General features: G+C 44.1%; 2 protein-coding genes across 7 annotated transcripts; both read left to right on the forward strand.

The window, feature by feature from the left end:
- The first annotated feature begins 6672 nt into the window (after positions 1-6672).
- Positions 6673-13610, forward strand: LOC116359662 (beta-1,3-galactosyltransferase 1-like). Of its 2 annotated transcripts, none has more exons than XM_031812883.1 (3): positions 6673-7026; positions 11606-11760; positions 12047-13610. In XM_031812883.1, the coding sequence occupies exons 2-3, from the start codon at positions 11678-11680 to the stop codon at positions 13062-13064; spliced, it is 1101 nt and encodes a 366-aa protein (XP_031668743.1). In that variant the 5' UTR covers positions 6673-7026; positions 11606-11677; the 3' UTR covers positions 13065-13610. The 2 variants fall into 2 exon arrangements, with proteins under 2 accessions (XP_031668743.1, XP_031668742.1); XM_031812882.1 differs by having other exon boundaries at positions 6675-7026; positions 12044-13610.
- A 2644-nt stretch (positions 13611-16254) lies between these two features.
- LOC109877154 (beta-1,3-galactosyltransferase 1-like) lies at positions 16255-19154 on the forward strand. 5 transcript variants are annotated; one of them, XM_031812879.1, is made up of 4 exons: positions 16255-17050; positions 17188-17268; positions 17546-17720; positions 17757-19154. In XM_031812879.1, exons 1-4 carry the CDS (start codon positions 17013-17015, stop codon positions 18600-18602), a joined length of 1140 nt encoding a protein of 379 aa, XP_031668739.1. In that variant the 5' UTR covers positions 16255-17012; the 3' UTR covers positions 18603-19154. The 5 variants fall into 5 exon arrangements, with proteins under 5 accessions (XP_031668739.1, XP_031668738.1, XP_031668737.1 ...); XM_031812878.1 differs by having other exon boundaries at positions 16256-17050; positions 17549-19154; XM_031812877.1 differs by having other exon boundaries at positions 16257-17050; positions 17546-19154.
- The last annotated feature ends 224 nt before the right edge of the window (positions 19155-19378 follow it).

The raw sequence follows: 19378 nt of genomic DNA on the forward strand, positions 1-19378 counted from the left end.
AAACAGACTTGTCTGGGCAGGAAGGGGAGGGTAGGTACGTAATGATATGTAAAACAGACTTGTCTGGGCAGGAAGGGGAGGGTAGGTACGTAATGATATGTAAAACAGACTTGTCTGGGCAGGGAGGGGAGGGTAGGTACATAATGATATGTAAAACAGACTTGTTTGGGCAGGAAGGGGAGGGTAGGTACATAATGATATGTAAAACACACTTGTCTGGGCAGGAAGGGGAGGTACGTAATGATATGTAAAACAGACTTGTCTGGGCAGGAAGGGGAGGGTCGGTACATAATGATATGTAAAACAGACTTGTCTGGGCAGGAAGGGGAGGGTAGGTACATAACGATATGTAAAACAGACTTGTCTGGGCAGGAAGGGGAGGTACGTAATGATATGTAAAACAGACTTGTCTGAGCAGGAAGGGGAGGGTAGGTACGTAATGATATGTAAAACAGACTTGTCTGGGCAGGAAGGGGAGGGTAGGTACATCATGATATGTAAAACAGACTTGTCTGGGCAGGAAGGGGAGGGTAGGTACATAATGATATGTAAAACAGACTTGTCTGGGCAGGAAGGGGAGGTACGTAATGATATGTAAAACAGACTTGTCTGGGCAGGAAGGGGAGGTACGTAATGATATGTAAAACAGACTTGTCTTGGCAGGAAGGGGAGGGGAGGTACATAATGATATGTAAAACAGACTTGTCTGGGCAGGAAGGGGAGGGGAGATACATAATGATATGTAAAACAGGCTTGTCTGGGCAGGAAGGGGAGGTACGTAATGATATGTAAAACAGACTTGTCTGGGCAGGAAGGGGAGGGTAGGTACATAATGATATGTAAAACAGGCTTGTCTGGGCAGGAAGGGGAGGTACGTAATGATATGTAAAACAGACTTGTCTAGGCAGGAAGGGGAGGGTAGGTACATAATGATATGTAAAACAGACTTGTCTGGGCAGGAAGGGGAGGTACGTAATGATATGTAAAACAGACTTGTCTGGGCAGGAAGGGGAGGGTAGGTACGTAATGATATGTAAAACAGACTTGTCTGGGCAGGAAGGGGAGGTACATAATGATATGTAAAACAGGCTTGTCTGGGCAGGAAGGGGAGGTAGATAATGATATGTAAAACAGACTTGTCTGGGCAGGAAGGGGAGGGGAGGTACATAATGATATGTAAAACAGACTTGTCTGGCCAGGAAGGGGAGGGTATGTACATAATGATATGTAAAACAGACTTGTCTGGGCAGGAAGGGGAGGGGAGGGGAGGTACATAATGATATGTAAAACAGACTTGTCTGGCCAGGAAGGGGAGGGTAGGTACATCATGATATGTAAAACAGACTTGTCTGGGCAGGAAGGGGAGGTACGTAATGATATGTAAAACAGACTTGTCTGGGCAGGAAGGGGAGGTACATAATGATATGTAAAACAGACTTGTCTGGGCAGGAAGGGGAGGGTAGGTACGTAATGATATGTAAAACAGACTTGTCTGGGCAGGAAGGGGAGGGTAGGTACGTAATGATATGTAAAACAGACTTGTCTGGGCAGGGAGGGGAGGGTAGGTACATAATGATATGTAAAACAGACTTGTTTGGGCAGGAAGGGGAGGGTAGGTACATAATGATATGTAAAACACACTTGTCTGGGCAGGAAGGGGAGGTACGTAATGATATGTAAAACAGACTTGTCTGGGCAGGAAGGGGAGGGTCGGTACATAATGATATGTAAAACAGACTTGTCTGGGCAGGAAGGGGAGGGTAGGTACATAACGATATGTAAAACAGACTTGTCTGGGCAGGAAGGGGAGGTACGTAATGATATGTAAAACAGACTTGTCTGAGCAGGAAGGGGAGGGTAGGTACGTAATGATATGTAAAACAGACTTGTCTGGGCAGGAAGGGGAGGGTAGGTACATCATGATATGTAAAACAGACTTGTCTGGGCAGGAAGGGAAGGTACGTAATGATATGTAAAACAGACTTGTCTGGGCAGGAAGGGGAGGTACGTAATGATATGTAAAACAGACTTGTCTGGGCAGGAAGGGGAGGGGAGATACATAATGATATGTAAAACAGGCTTGTCTGGGCAGGAAGGGGAGGTACGTAATGATATGTAAAACAGACTTGTCTGGGCAGGAAGGGGAGGGTAGGTACGTAATGATATGTAAAACAGACTTGTCTGGGCAGGAAGGGGAGGTACATAATGATATGTAAAACAGGCTTGTCTGGGCAGGAAGGGGAGGTACATAATGATATGTAAAACAGACTTGTCTGGGCAGGAAGGGGAGGGGAGGTACATAATGATATGTAAAACAGACTTGTCTGGCCAGGAAGGGGAGGGTAGGTACATCATGATATGTAAAACAGACTTGTCTGGGCAGGAAGGGGAGGTACGTAATGATATGTAAAACAGACTTGTCTGGGCAGGAAGGGGAGGTACATAATGATATGTAAAACAGACTTGTCTGGGCAGGAAGGGGAGGGTAGGTACGTAATGATTTGTAAAACAGACTTGTCTGGGCAGGAAGGGGAGGGTAGGTACGTAATGATATGTAAAACAGACTTGTCTGGGCAGGGAGGGGAGGGTAGGTACGTAATGATATGTAAAACAGACTTGTCTGGGCAGGAAGGGGAGGTACATAATGATATGTAAAACAGACTTGTCTGGGCAGGAAGGGGAGGGTAGGTACATAATGATATGTAAAACAGACTTGTTTGGGCAGGAAGGGGAGGGTAGGTACATAATGATATGTAAAACACACTTGTCTGGGCAGGAAGGGGAGGTACGTAATGATATGCTCCTTGCTGTCCCCAGTCCACCTGGCCATGCTGCTGTTCCAGTTTCAACTGACCTGAGCCCTAGGACCATGCCCCAGGACTACCTGACATGATGACTCCTTGCTGTCCCCAGTCCACCAGGCCATGCTGCTGCTCCAGTTTCAACTTCCACCTGACTGTGCTGCTGCTCCAGTTTTAACTGTTCTGCCTTATTATTATTCGACCATGCTGGTCATTTATGAACATTTGAACATCTTGGCCATGTTCTGTTATAATCTCCACCCGGCACAGCCAGAAGAGGACTGGCCACCACACATAGCCTGGTTCCTCTCTAGGTTTCTTCCTAGGTATTGGCCTTTCTAGGGAGTTTTTCCTAGCCACCGTGCTTCTACACCTGCATTGCTTGCTGTTTGGGGTTTTAGGCTGGGTTTCTGTACAGCACTTTGAGATATCAGCTGATGTACGAAGGGCTATATAAATAAATTTGATTTGATTTGATATGTAAAACAGACTTGTCTGGGCAGGAATGGGAGGGGAGGTACATAATGATATGTAAAACAGACTTGTCTGGGCAGGAAGGGGAGGTACATAATGATATGTAAAACAGACTTGTCTGGGCAGGAAGGGGAGGGTAGGTACGTAATGATATGTAAAAACAGACTTGTCTGGGCAGGAAGGGGAGGTACATAATGATATGTAAAACAGACTTGTCTGGGCAGGAAGTGGAGGTACATAATGATATGTAAAACAGACTTGTCTGGTCAGGAAGGGGAGGGTAGGTACATAATGATATGTAAAACAGACTTGTCTGGGCAGGAAGGGGAGGTACGTAATGATATGTAAAACAGACTTGTCTGGGCAGGAAGGGGAGGTACATAATGATATGTAAAACAGACTTGTCTGGGCAGGAAGGGGAGGGTAGGTACGTAATGATATGTAAAACAGACTTGTCTGGGCAGGAAGGGGAGGGTAGGTACGTAATGATATGTAAAACAGACTTGTCTGGGCAGGAAGGGGAGGGTAGGTACATCATGATATGTAAAGGTGGAAGAAACCCTCACCAATTTAAGCGAGGTGCCGGCTAGCGGAGTAGAACACCTAAAGAAATAAAGGACAGCCGCACTCTAGGAGCTCAGACGCAAAAAACGTCCAACGTTTTCGACAGACAAGCTATCTTCATCAGGGTATAATGGCAAACACTGCGGAGTGACTCGTTTATATAGTGTCAAAAGGAAACACACAGGTGTCTGTAATCATGGCCAGGTGTGGCCTGATCTCATTGGTTCATTCTCATATTAAAATAGCATACAAAAAAACATAAATGGATAGCGTACGATCATAGACACAATGTGGCTACAAACATTTACAATGAAACGCAAAAACACACTAATCACATGAATGGCTTCAGATCAAAGTCTACGTTGAGACCGGAGGGAGCAAAGGTTTTTAAAATTAAAGATCCAGGCAGCCTCTGGTTTTAAGAATAAATTGTCGAGGTCACCCCCTCTCCTGGGGAGGGTGACATGTTCGATGCCAATATAACGTAGAGACGAAATCGAGTGGTTTGCTTCCAAGAAGTGGGCCGCAACTGGGTAAGTCGAGTTTTTGCACCTAATAGTGATACGATGCTCTGAGATACGTACTTTTAACTTGAGCTTTGTTCTACCCACATGATTTATTTATTTAAGGGGGGGGGGGGGGGGTCAGCTTAATATAGAGGAAAGATTGTTGCTTCCAATGTAATTGTCTGCATCATTTCCAATCCCCCATATTTTTGGGGTAAATATATATATCCACATACATACACGCATGCATACAGATACACATATATACATACCTATACCTATATATACACATATATACCTACACATACCTATATATACACATATATACATACCTATACCTATATATACACATATATACATACCTATACCTATATATACACATATATACCTACACATACCTATATAGATACACATATATACATACCTATACACATATATACATACCTATACCTATATAGATACACATATATACATACCTATACCTATATATACACATATATACATACCTATACCTATATATACACATATATACCTACACATACCTATATAGATACACATATATACATACCTATACACATATATACATACCTATACCTATATAGATACACATATATACATACCTATACCTATATATACACATATATACCTACACATACCTATATATACACATATATACATACCTATACCTATATATACACATATATACATACCTATACCTATATATACACATATATACATACCTATACCTATATATACACATATATACATACCTATACCTATATATACACATATATACCTACCTATACCTATATATACACATATATACCTACCTATACCTATATATACACACATATATATACCTATATAGACATATATATACACACATATATACATACCTATACCTATATAGACATACCTATATAGACATATATATACACATATATACATACCTATACCTATATATACACATATATACATAGCTATACATATATATACACATATATACCTACACAGACATACATATACACATATATACATATACACATACCTATATAGACATACCTATATACACATATATACATATACACATACCTATATAGACATATATATACACATATATACATACACATACCTATATAGACATACCTATATAGACATACATATACACATATATACATACACATACCTATATAGACATACCTATATAGACATACATATACACATATATACATACACATACCTATATAGATATACAAATACCTACAGTGGGGCAAAAAAGTATTTAGTCAGCCACCAATTGTGCAAGTTCTCCCACTTAAAAAGATGAGAGAGGCCTGTAATTTTCATCCTAGGTACACTTCAACTATGACAGACAAAATGCAAAAAGAAATCCAGAAAATCACATTGTAGGATTTTTAATGAATTTATTTGCAAATGATGATGGAAAAGGCTCAGATTATTGAGGGGGCAGTGCTGCCCTTGGTCCCTGACCATCATTTTGGCTGCATACAGACCGCTTACAGGAGACCCATAAAACAGTTAAGGACTTCTCCTTAGTATCTGGGTCATTCAGGTGGGTGTCTACGGTATAGGGTCATGGACCGTACCATTAAAATAGGATCATAAATAAATGATTAGATATAAATTATTTTAAAAATGTAGTTCCCCATGATAGGACAATAACAAATGAAATGTATCATCTATTTTAAAACTGTTCCACCATGATAGGACAATAAATATGATAGGACAATAACAAATGAAATGTATCATCTATTTTAAAACTGTTCCACCGTGATAGGACAATAAATATGATAGGACAATAAATAAATGAAATGTATCATCTATTTTAAAACTGTTCCACCATGATAGGACAATAAATATGATAGGACAATAACAAATGAAATGTATCATCTATTTTAAAACTGTTCCACCATGATAGGACAATAAATAAATAAGACGTATAATTCATTCTAAACGTATATCCGTCATCTGAACAGCATTGAAAGCCCTCTCATACCCCGGCTCACAGCAATACATTGGCTCTGGGATATGCAACCATTTCATTACTCACTCACTCAATTTACAAACATACCAAATCAAAATAAACACATACCACACATACTGTGCCTTCTGTTTACTTCGTTTTTATCTTCACTATGTTGAATTAGTGCTTGTGTGTTCAATTAGTTATATGTGAAGATATATAGAAAAGCTATATTTTTTATTGTATTGTTACAATCCATAACTGGGCTAGAATTGTGTTTATTTTCCTCATCTATGAGAACTTTGTCATTTTTTAAATAACCATGGTGTGGTCTTTGTGTCTCTGAACAACTGGTTATCAATATATAGTTTATCAACGACGAGGGCTACTCGTTTCGCTTTTAATCGATTTTCTTTGAAAATTGGATACAGAACTTTGCGCCGTTCTGCAATTTCCTTCGGAAACTGATCATTCATGTCAATTTTGGTCCCAGCAAGTCTTTTAACCATTGTTTTATCTTTAAATTAAGCAAATTTGGCAACGATTGGGCGGTCATACCTTTGGCCTCTCTGTCGGAAGCGGTGTACACGTTCAAGTTGGATTTAGTCGATAGCTTCGCGTGGGATCTGAAGCGCTGTAAAGGAGGAACTCTCTAACTACAGATTCTGGAACTTCCCCTTCTTTCTCCTGGATACCTGTAAGTACCCGAATCTCTCTCATTGATCTAGTTTGTATGTCCAGTAAGGCTTCCCTCAGAACGGTGTTCTCCTTTTTAATTTCATTCATTTCGGTTTCAATCTTATTGACTGTCCCTTTTAGCGTGTGTGTTTCCTTCTCCAATATCACAGCTTTTTCATCACTCATCTCGAGGCTTGCCTTCAACTCTTTTATATCCTTACTAACTAATTCAAGTATACCCAGGTTGTCATTTATTGATTTTAACAGGTCGATTTTGACCTTTACCATTCCCGGTGGTGAAAATATTAAATCGTCTGTGTCTGTAGAAGTCACGTTTCCGTATTGAAATCGGTTCCCCTGTCTCACTCTTCGTCTTGTTTGGGTGTTGCTTGTTTTCGTAATATTTGTCGATAAATGTCTCTAGTCTTAAAATGTGTTTTGTGTTATTATCCCGATTGAAGGTTATCACCCACCGGATTATGTAGTGCTGTATATTTTAGTCTAATTTGCCAATTTTACACGTTATATTTATATCTGAATATTAACCAATGATATCAGGCCACACCCGGACATTATTACAGACACCTGAGTGTGTTTTTTAACACTTTATAAACGAGTCACCCCGCAGTGTTTGTCATTATACCCTGATCGAAACGATGGACGTTACATTTTTTTGCATCTGAGCTCCTAGTCTGCGCTCTTCTTTGTTTGTTTACAGAATGATATGTAAAACAGACTTGTCTGGGCAAGAAGGGGAGGGTAGAGGTGAGATACATTCACACATGGATCCATGTGTCATTGTTAATGTAGTAACAGGAAGTGAATTGAGCCTGATACAGGTAGACCGCTACAGCAGCCGCACTCAATAGGGGTATCGCGGAACGGACCCAGAACGGGGTCAATACGGTCCCCACTGTAATTATTTTAATGATTGTTATAATTATTATTATTTTTTAACGAAGTTAGTTGAGCTTTCAACTTTCTGCTGTAGAGAGCTATAGCAACACAATGCACAAGGTCCAGTGACACAGTGTAGAATTGCACAAGTAGTTGTTATGCCACCAAGTAGGTGTCCTCTTGTTATGCCACCGATAGACATTAGAGAGGTATTTATAACCTGTCAAATTTCACGTTGATCAACTACAGGTCAAAGTAGTTGTCAAAGTAGTTATCAAAGTGTCCAGATTACGACCACAGGGGCCTCGAAGCCCAGGGGGCCACCATTGATTTTAGACATGTTAAAATGTGTAGAATTGGGGTGTGGTACTACCTTTTTATTTATTTTACCTTTATTTAAACTAGGCAAGTTAGTTGAAGAACAAATTCTTATTTTCAATGACGGCCTAAAAAAAACCTTTGGTTAACTGCCTTGTTCAGGAGCAGAACGGCAGATTTATTTACCTTGTCAGCTCAGGGATTCAATCTTGCAAACTTTCGGTTACTAGTCCAATGCTCTAACCACTAGGCTAGCTGCCACCCCACTATGTGGTGTGGTATTATGTGGTGTGGTACCACCACTGCAGAAACACAGGGATAAGGTGATCCTTCTCTACCACACCTAAAGAAACAAAGGGATAAGGCCACCAACAATTCAGAGATTTCCATACCCAGCTACAACATTTTCCGTCAAGATAGAACTGCCAAAGGGGGAGGAGTTTCAATCTACTGCAGAGAGAGTCTGCAAAGTTCTCATACTTTCCAGGTCTATACCCAAACAGTTTGAACTTCTAATTTTATAAAATTAACCTCTCCAGAAATAAGTCTCTCACTGTTGCCGCCTGCTATCGACCCCCCTCCGCTCCCAGGTGTGCCCTGGACACCATTTGTGAATTGATCGCGCCCCATCTAGCTTCAGAGTTCGTTCTGTTAGGTGACCTAAACTGGGATATGCTTAACACCCCGGCAGTCCTCCAATCTAAGCTAGATGCCCTCCAATCTCACACAAATCATCAAGGAACCCACCAGGTACAACCCTAAATCCATAAACATGGGCTCCCTCATAGACAATATCCTGACCAACTTGCCCTCCAAATACTCCTCCGCTGTTTTCAATCAGGATCTCAGCGATCCCTGCCTCATTGCCTGTATCCCCTATGGGTCCGCGGTCAAACGACCACCCCTCATCACTGTCAAACGCTCCCTAAAACACTTCTGCGAGCAGGCCTTTCTAATCGACCTGGCCCGGATATCCTGGAAGGATATTGACCTCATCCAGTCAGTCGAGGATGCCTGGTCATTCTTTAAAAGTAATTTCCTCACCATCTTAGATAAGCATGCCCTGTTCAAAAAATGCAGAACTAAGAACCGAGATAGCCCTTGGTTGACTCCAGACCTGACTGCCCTTGACCGGCACAAAAACATCCTGTCCAGTCCTATGCCGGACTGCCATAGCATCGAATAGTCCCCACGATATGCAACTGTTCAGGGAAGTCAGGAACCAATACACACAGTCAGTCAGGAAAGCAAAGGCCAGCTTTTTCAAGCAGAAATTTGCATCCTGTAGCTCTAACTCCAAAAGGTTTTGGGACACTGTAAAGTCCATGGAGAACAAGAGCACCTCCTCCCAGCTGCCCACTGCACTGAGGCTAGGTAACACGGTCACCACCAATAAATCCATGATTATCGAAAACTTCAACAAGCATTTCTCAACAGCTGGCCATGCCTTCATCCTGGCTACTCCAACCCCGGCCAACAGCTCCGCCCCCCTGCAGCTACTCGCCCAGCCTCCCCAGCTTCTCCTTCACCCATATCCAGACAGCAGATGTTCTGAAAGAGCTGCAAAACCTGGACCTGTACAAATCAGCTGGGCTAGACAATCTGGACCCTCTCTTTCTAAAACTATCCACCGCCATTGTTGCAACCCCTATTACCAGCCTGTTCAACCTCTCTTTCGTATTGTCCGAGATCCCTAAAGATTGGAAAGCTGCCCCGGTCATCCCCCTCTTCAAAGGAGGTGACACCCTAGACCCAAACTGCTACATACCTATATCCATCCTGCCCTGCCTATCTAAAGTCTTCGAAAGCCAAGTTAATAAACAGATCACTGACCATTTCGAATCCCACCGTACCTTCTCCGCTGTGCAATCTGGCTTCCGAGACGGTTACGTGTGCACCTCAGCCACGCTGAAGGTACTAAACGATATCATAAACGCCATCGAGAAAAGACAGTACTGTGCAGCCATCTTCATCGACCTGGCTTTCGACTCTGTCAATCACCGTATTCGACTCCGTCAATCACCGTATTCTTATCGGCAGACTCAATAGCCTTGGTTTTTCTAATGACTGCCTCGCCTGGTTCACCAACTACTTTGCAGACAGAGTTCTGTGTGGTAAATCGGAGGGCATGTTGTCCGGACCTCTGGCAGTTTCTATGGGGGTACCACAGGGTTAAATTCTCGGGCCGACTCTTTTCTCTGTATATATCAATGATGTCGCTCTTGCTGCGGGTGATTCCCTGTTTCACCTCTACGCAGACGACACCATTCTGTATACTTCTGGCCCTTCCTTGGACACTGTGCTAACTAACCTCCAAACGAGCTTCAATGCCATACAACACTCCTTCTGTGGCCTCCAACTGCTCTAAAACGCTAGTAAAACCAAATGCATGCTTTTCAACCGTTCGCTGCCCACACCCGCCCGCCCGACTAGCATCACCACCCTGGATGGTTCCGACCTAGAATACGTGGACATCTATAAATACCTAGGTGTCTGGCTAGACTGTAAACTCTCCTTCCAGACTCATATTAAACATCTCCAATCCAAAATCAAATCTAGAGTCGGCTTTCTATTCCGCAACAAAGCCTCCTTCACTCACGCCGCCAAACTTACCCTAGTAAAACTGACAATCCTACCGATCCTCGACTTCGGCGATGTCATCTACAAAATAGCTTCCAACACTCTACTCAGCAAATTGGATGCAATCTATCACAGTGCCATCCGTTTTGTCACCAAATCACCTTATACCACCCACCACTGCGACCTGTATGCTGTAGTCGGCTGGCCCTCGCTACATATTCGTCGCCAGACCCACTGGCTCCAGGTCATCTATAAGTCTATGCTAGGTAAAGCTCTGCCTTATCTCAGTTCACTGGTCACGATAACAACACCCACCTGTAGCCCACGTTCCAGCAGGTATATCTCACTGATCATCCCCAAAGCCAACACCTCATTTGGCCAGCTTTCCTTCCAGTTCTCTGCTGCCAGTGACTGGAACGAATTGCAAAAATCGCTGAAGTTGGAGACTTATTTCCCTCACCAACTTTAAACATCAACTATCTGAGCAGCTAACCGATCGCTGCAGCTGTACATAGTCCATCTGTAAATAGCCCACCCAATCTACCTACCTCATCCCCATACTGTTTTTATTTGATTTACTTTTCTGCTCTTTTGCACACCAGTATCCCTACTTGCACATCATCATCTGCTCATGTATCACTCCAGTGTTAATCTGCTAAATTGTAATTATTAGCTCCTATCTCATGCCTTTTGCACACACTGTAAATAGAGTTTCTTTTTTCTACTGTGTCATTGACTTGTTAATTGTTTACTCCATGTGTAACTCTGTTGTCTGTCACACTGCTTTGCTTTATCTTGGCCAGGTCGCAGTTGCAAATGAGAACTTGTTCTCAACTGGCCTACCTGGTTAAATTAAAAGAATCTTACCCAAATGCATGATGGGGGTCTGCCACAACTTCTGGACCCAGCGCCCCCCACCTGACGCCCATGATGCCCAGCCCCTCATCGCTAAACAATGGTGAGCCACAGAGGGAGAGGGGTGGGGGGGGGACTTCTCTTCTCTTCTCTTCTAAACATCGAACATTCAAATAAAATCTAGTGCATGATGTTAATTGATTGTATATAGTATGTTGAAGTGAACATAGTTAATATGTAAAAAGATAAGATGGTTTATCTTACTAACTATAAAATATATTAACTTCCATTGTGAATTTAAACCAACGTAATGAGTAATTAATCAATTAGAGAAACAGTGGTCAAACACTGACAGTCGATGTATGTTTCTCAACCTTGTGTTTCAGCAGTACTGATGATAGCCAGAAGGGGGCAGACAAGACACAGGTCAAAAAGAGACGCTGGTGTCGCAACAGCTGCCTTTGCCTGTTTCTGTTCCTGGTCGTGATGATGACTGTGGTCATCCTGGAAGTTGACCTCAAAGAACGGATCTCACCTTCAACAACCAATCCAGCAGCAAACGTGTCCCGAGGACCGTACCATGTACAATACCCACATGAGTACTCCTTCATCCTGGATGAGACAGAGAAATGTCGGGAGCAGAACCCCTTCCTGGTTCTGATGGTGCCAGTGGCGCCCTATAACAGGGAGGCCCGTGAGGCCGTCCGCAGGACTTGGGGCAGTGAGAGGCAGGTACTGGGCAAAGAGGTCCGTCTGTTCTTCCTGCTGGGACTGCCCAGTGGAGAGGAGACAGAGCAGCTCCAGGAGAAGGTGCTGCAGGAGAGCAAAGAGCACCAGGATCTGCTGCAGAGCGACTTCATAGACAGCTACAAAAACCTGACCATCAAGACCATGGTGATGATGGAGTGGCTGAGCTCTCGCTGCCCCAACGCCTCCTACGCCATGAAGATCGACTCAGACATGTTCCTCAACGTGAACACCTTGGTCAACATGCTGCTTCACGCTCCAACGCAGAACTACCAGACTGGACTAGTGGCCCGACGGGGCGCTGTTCTAAGAGACCGTAACTCCAAATGGTACCTTCCAAAGGAGGTGTTTCCTGAACCGGTATATCCACCTTATGCTCTGGGCCTGGGCTATGTCTTCACCTTAGACCTCCCCAGGAAGCTGGTGGAGGCGTCCAGGCATGTTAAAGCCGTCTACATAGAGGATGTGTATCTGGGACTGTGTATGAGACACCTGGGCATCCGGCCTACTGACCCCCCCAGTGGAAACCTTTTTCAGGGGTATGCAGGAGCCCAGGACCGCTGTCACTACATGGCTGTTATCACGACCATCCTCGACACTCCTCAGGAGCTTCTGGACGTATGGAGAAACTTGCACCAACCTGGGCCTGTCTGTTATTGAAAACAACACTCTGGGAAAGACAAAGAGCCTTGAGGTTAGAGCGTTGGGCCAATAACCCAAAAGGGTGATGGTTCCAATCCCGGAGCTGACAAAATGGCAAATCTGTCACTGTGCCTTTGAGCAAGCACTTAACCCCAGTGCTCCACGGGTGCTGGACAATGGTGTCCCTTACCGGGACCTCGCTCCCTGTGGGTGTCTTGTTTGAGCTGTGACTTTCTCTTGGATGCTTTTCTCTGGGTGTGGTAGAGAAGGGTCGCCTTATCCCTGTGTTTCTGTGGGTGTGGTAGAGAAGGATTGCCTTATCCCTGTGTTTCTGTGGGTGTGGTAGAGAGCGATCACCTTATCCCTGTGTTTCTGTGGGTGTGGTAGAGAAGGGTCACATTATCTCTGTTTCTGCAGTGGTGGAAAAGGTACTTAATCATCATACTATAGTAAAAGTAGACGGCACACTCCAATACTCAGACATCATTTACAAACCAAGCCTTTATGTTTAGTGAGTCCTCCAGACCAGAGGCAGTAGGAATGACCAGGGATGTTCTCTGTTTAGTGAGTCCACCAGATCAGAGGCAGTAGGAATGACCAGGGATGTTCTCTGTTTAGTGAGTCCTCCAGATCAGAGGCTAGTAGGGATGACCAGGGATGTTCTCTGTTTAGTGAGTCCTCCAGATCAGAGGCAATAGGAATGACCAGGGATGTTCTCTGTTTAGTGAGTCCTCCAGATCAGAGGCAGTAGGAATGACCAGGGATGTTCTCTGTTTAGTGAGTCCTCCAGACCAGAGGCAGTAGGAATGACCAGGGATGTTCTCTGTTTAGTGAGTCCTCCAGACCAGAGGCAGTAGGAATGACCAGGGATGTTCTCTGTTTAGTGAGTCCTCCAGACCAGAGGCAGTAGGAAAAACCAGGGATGTTCTCTGTTTAGTGAGTCCTCCAGACCAGAGGCAGTAGGGATGACCAGGGATGTTCTCTGTTTAGTGAGTCCTCCAGACCAGAGGCAGTAGGAATGACCAGGGATGTTCTCTGTTTAGTGAGTCCTCCAGACCAGAGGCAATAGGAATGACCAGGGATGTTCTCTGTTTAGTGAGTCCTCCAGACCAGAGGCAATAGGAATGACCAGGGATGTTCTCTGTTCAGTGAGTCCTCCAGACCAGAGGCAATAGGAATGACCAGGGATGTTCTCTGTTTAGTGAGTCCTCCAGACCAGAGGCAATAGGAATGACCAGGGATGTTCTCTGTTTAGTGAGTCCTCCAGACCAGAGGCAATAGGAATGACCAGGGATGTTCTCTGTTTAGTGAGTCCTCCAGACCAGAGGCAGTAGGGATGACCAGGGATGTTCTCTGTTTAGTGAGTCCACCAGATCAGAGGCAGTAGGAATGACCAGGGATGTTCTCTGTTTAGTGAGTCCTCCAGACCAGAGGCAATAGGAATGACCAGTGATGTTCTCTGTTTAGTGAGTCCTCCAGACCAGAGGCAATAGGAATGACCAGGGATGTTCTCTGTTTAGTGAGTCCTCCAGACCAGAGGCAGTAGGGATGACCAGGGATATTCTCTGTTTAGTGAGTCCTCCAGACCAGAGGCAGTAGGGATGACCAGGGATGTTCTCTGTTTAGTGAGTCCTCCAGACCAGAGGCAGTAGGAATGACCAGGGATATTCTCTGTTTAGTGAGTCCTCCAGACCAGAGGCTAGTAGGGATGACCAGGGATGTTCTCTGTTTAGTGAGTCCTCCAGACCAGAGGCAATAGGGATGACCAGGGATGTTCTCTGTTTAGTGAGTCCTCCAGACCAGAGGCAGTAGGAATGACCAGGGATATTCTCTGTTTAGTGAGTCCTCCAGACCAGAGGCTAGTAGGGATGACCAGGGATGTTCTCGGTTTAGTGAGTCCTCCAGACCAGAGGCAGTAGGGATGACCAGGGATGTTCTCTGTTTAGTGAGTCCTCCAGACCAGAGGCAGTAGGAATGACCAGGGATGCTCTCTTGATAGGTGTGTGAATTGGACCATTTTCCTGTCCTGCTAAGCGTTCAAAATGTATTGACTATTTTTGGGTGTCGGGAAATTGTATGGAGTAAAAATAACATTATTTTCTTTAGGAATGTAGTGAAGTAAAAGTTGTCAAAAATGACCATATTTCCCTCAGATTACACAGTTCACTGGTCACAATAACAACACCCACCTGTAGCACACGTTCCAGCAGGTATATCTCACTGATCATCCCCAAAGCCAACACCTCATTTGGCCAGCTTTCCTTCCAGTTCTCTGCTGCCTGTGACTGGAACGAATTGTAAAAATCGCTGAAGTTGGAGACTTTTATTTCCCTCACCAACTTTAAACATCAACTATCTGAGCAGCTAACCGATCGCTGCAGCTGTACATGGTCCATCAGTAAATAGCCCACCCAATCTACCTACCTCATCCCCATACTGTTTTTATTTATTTACTTTTCTGCTCTTTTGCACACCAGTATCTCTACTTGCACATCATCATCTGCTCATGTATCACTCCAGTGTTAATCTAAATTGTAATTATTCGCTCCTATCTCATGCCTTTTGCACACACTGTATATAGACTTTCTTTTTTCTACTGTGTCATTGACTTGTTTGTGTTATTGGCTTGTTTATTGTTCACTCCATGTGTAACTCTGTCTGTCACACTGCTTTGCTTTATCTTGACCAGGTCGCAGTTGCAAATGAGAACTTGTTCTCAACTAGCCTACCTGGTTAAATAAAGGTGATCTGGTCTATCTGGTTAAATAAAGGTGATCTGGTCTACCTGGTTAAATAAAGGTGATCTGGTTAAATAAAGGTGATCTGGTCTACCTGGTTAAATAAAGGTGATCTGGTCTACCTGGTTAAATAAAGGTGATCTGGTCTACCTGGTTAAATAAAGGTGATATGGCCTACCTGGTTAAATAAAGGTGATATGCCCTACCTGGTTAAATAAAGGTGATCTGGTTAAATAAAGGTGATATGGTCTACCTGGTTAAATAAAGGTGATATGGCCTACCTGGTTAAATAAAGGTGATATGGCCTACCTGGTTAAATAAAGGTGATCTGGTTAAATAAAGGTGATATGGTCTACCTGGTTAAATAAAGGTGATCTGGTTAAATAAAGGTGATATGGTCTACCTGGTTAAATAAAGGTGAAATAAAAGAAGTAATACAAATATATATATATAGTCTATGGTCAAAAATAGTGTCCTATATAGTTTATATAATTTTTACTAGCAATAAATGTCAGGAATTGTGAAAAACGGAGTTTAAAATGTTTTTGGTTAAGGTTTATGTCAACTGTACATTTGAGCAGCGTACAGGACAAACAAACTGGTTCAACGTTGGTTTAGTGGAAAACATATTAAAACGGACTACAGGTACAATGTATTGGAAGACTTCTAACAGATTTTGTTCTTAAAATACCAGAAAAGTATGATTGCTAATATTACCGAAATCATAATATGTACGTCTTCATGACAGAAGTCAAAGTATATTATATCCCAGAACCCTTCTGTGATCTCTTTCTCTCTCTCAGACACACACAGGTGATAGGTGGTTGTAAATGTTGACATTGACAGTGATAAGTACTATTGTTCATATTTGGTTCAAGGTCTTAAAAGTCCGACTTATTTTCTGTTTGTAACACTTCATGACACATCACTGACAGAAGGAAAATGGTTACCATGAGAGTGATGCCAACAACACAGGAAACCACAGAGAAAGCAGCTGTGCTACTGACATGCTGAGACCCATAGAGTCAGACAGCAGCCCTCCCACCGATGCTCCACCCACTGCCAATCAACCATCAGAGACGGAAGAGAAAGTGATAAATCTCACTGGCTCTTTTTCCTGGTTCGTTTGAAGTCAACTAAATAAGCAGAACAGACCCAGCTACTATCGCAATTGGTGTTTATGGGAGAACTATCCCTTAAGCAGAGCCTGGAACGGTGACCAACGTAAATGGACAACGGTAAACAGCGTCTTAATTTACCTGAAACGTAATAAAGCCCTTTTTTTTTTTAAACATAGTCATTGACATTCAGAGAGCTGATATTCTGAGCCTCAGGTTGTTAGAGTAAATTATCTCTGTCAGACTTTTATACACCCTCTTTGATACAATCTTACCCAAATGCAGGATGGGGGTCTGCCACAACTTCTGGACCCAGCGCCCCCCACCTGACGCCCATGATGCCCAGCCCCTCATCGCTAAACAATGGTGAGCCACAGAGGGAGAGGGGTGGGGGGGGGGGGGACTTCTCTTCTAAACATCGAACATTCAAATAAAATCTAGTGCATGATGTTGATTGATTGTATATAGTATGATGAAGTGAACATAGTTAATATGTAAAAAGATAAGATGGTTTATCTTACTAACTATAAAATATATTAACTTCCATTGTGAATTTAAACCAACGTAAGGAGTAATGAATCAAATAGAGAAACAGTGGTCAGACACTGACAGTCGATGTATTTTTCTCAACCTTGTGTTTCAGCAGTACTGATGATAGCCAGAAGGGGGCAGACAAGACACAGCTCAAAAAGAGACGCTGGTGTCGCAACAGCTGCCTTTGCCTGTTTCTGTTCCTGGTCGTGATGATGACTGTGGTCATCCTGGAAGTTGACCTCAAAGAACGGATCTCACCTTCAACAACCAATCCAGCAGCAAACATGTCAGTTGCGATTCTGGCTGCCCCTCCCCCGTACGTGTCCCGAGGACCGTACCATGTACAATACCCACATGAGTACTCCTTCATCCTGGATGAGCCAGAGAAATGCCTTGAGAAGAACCCCTTCCTGGTTCTGATGGTGCCAGTGGCGCCCTATAACAGGGAGGCCCGTGAGGCCGTCCGCAGGACTTGGGGCAGTGAGAGGCAGGTACTGGGCAAAGAGGTCCGTCTGTTCTTCCTGCTGGGACTGCCCAGTGGAGAGGAGACAGAGCAGCTCCAGGAGAAGGTGCTGCAGGAGAGCAAAGAGCACCAGGATCTGCTGCAGAGCGACTTCATAGACAGCTACAAAAACCTGACCATCAAGACCATGGTGATGATGGAGTGGCTGAGCTCTCGCTGCCCCAACGCCTCCTACGCCATGAAGATCGACTCAGACATGTTCCTCAACGTGAACACCTTGGTCAACATGCTGCTTCACGCTCCAACGCAGAACTACCAGACTGGACTAGTGGCCCGACGGGGCGCTGTTCTAAGAGACCGTAACTCCAAATGGTACCTTCCAAAGGAGGTGTTTCCTGAACCGGTATATCCACCTTATGCTCTGGGCCTGGGCTATGTCTTCACCTTAGACCTCCCCAGGAAGCTGGTGGAGGCGTCCAGGCATGTTAAAGCCGTCTACATAGAGGATGTGTATCTGGGACTGTGTATGAGACACCTGGGCATCCGGCCTACTGACCCCCCCAGTGGAAACCTTTTTCAGGGGTATGCAGGAGCCCAGGACCGCTGTCACTACATGGCTGTTATCACGACCATCCTCGACACTCCTCAGGAGCTTCTGGACGTATGGAGAAACTTGCACCAACCTGGGCCTGTCTGTTATTGAAAACAACACTCTGGGAAAGACAAAGAGCCTTGAGGTTAGAGCGTTGGGCCAATAACCCAAAAGGGTGATGGTTCCAATCCCGGAGCTGACAAAATGGCAAATCTGTCACTGTGCCTTTGAGCAAGCACTTAACCCCAGTGCTCCACGGGTGCTGGACAATGGTGTCCCTTACCGGGACCTCGCTCCCTGTGGGTGTCTTGTTTGAGCTGTGACTTTCTCTTGGATGCTTTTCTCTGGGTGTGGTAGAGAAGGGTCGCCTTATCCCTGTGTTTCTGTGGGTGTGGTAGAGAAGGATTGCCTTATCCCTGTGTTTCTGTGGGTGTGGTAGAGAGCGATCACCTTATCCCTGTGTTTCTGTGGGTGTGGTAGAGAAGGGTCACATTATCTCTGTTTCTGCAGTGGTGGAAAAGGTACTTAATCATCATACTATAGTAAAAGTAGACGGCACACTCCAATACTCAGACATCATTTACAAACCAAGCCTTTATGTTTAGTGAGTCCTCCAGACCAGAGGCAGTAGGAATGACCAGGGATGTTCTCTGTTTAGTGAGTCCACCAGACCAGAGGCAGTAGGAATGACCAGGGATGTTCTCTGTTTAGTGAGTCCACCAGATCAGAGGCAGTAGGAATGACCAGGGATGTTCTCTGTTTAGTGAGTCCTCCAGACCAGAGGCAGTAGGAATGACCAGGGATGTTCTCTGTTTAGTGAGTCCACCAGATCAGAGGCAGTAGGAATGACCAGGGATGTTCTCTGTTTAGTGAGTCCTCCAGATCAG

This window comes from Oncorhynchus kisutch, unplaced genomic scaffold, assembly GCF_002021735.2.
Source record: "Oncorhynchus kisutch isolate 150728-3 unplaced genomic scaffold, Okis_V2 Okis03b-Okis08b_hom, whole genome shotgun sequence".
In the NCBI taxonomy this organism is placed as follows: domain Eukaryota; kingdom Metazoa; phylum Chordata; class Actinopteri; order Salmoniformes; family Salmonidae; genus Oncorhynchus; species Oncorhynchus kisutch.

What these genes read in the sequence shown, in the direction of transcription:
- LOC109877154 (XM_031812877.1), top strand. Translation starts at nt 17,013, where the DNA reads ATGGACAACGGTAAACAGCGTCTTAATTTACCTGAAAC. An exon ending in CGTCTTAATTTACCTGAAAC is followed by an intron (nt 17,051 to 17,187) that starts GTAATAAAGCCC and finishes ACCCAAATGCAG; the next exon opens with GATGGGGGTCTGCCACAACT. An exon ending in CCCCTCATCGCTAAACAATG is followed by an intron (nt 17,269 to 17,545) that starts GTGAGCCACAGA and finishes CTTGTGTTTCAG; the next exon opens with CAGTACTGATGATAGCCAGA.
- LOC116359662 (XM_031812882.1), top strand. Translation starts at nt 11,678, where the DNA reads ATGATGGGGGTCTGCCACAACTTCTGGACCCAGCGCCCCCCACCTGAC. An exon ending in CCCCTCATCGCTAAACAATG is followed by an intron (nt 11,761 to 12,043) that starts GTGAGCCACAGA and finishes CTTGTGTTTCAG; the next exon opens with CAGTACTGATGATAGCCAGA.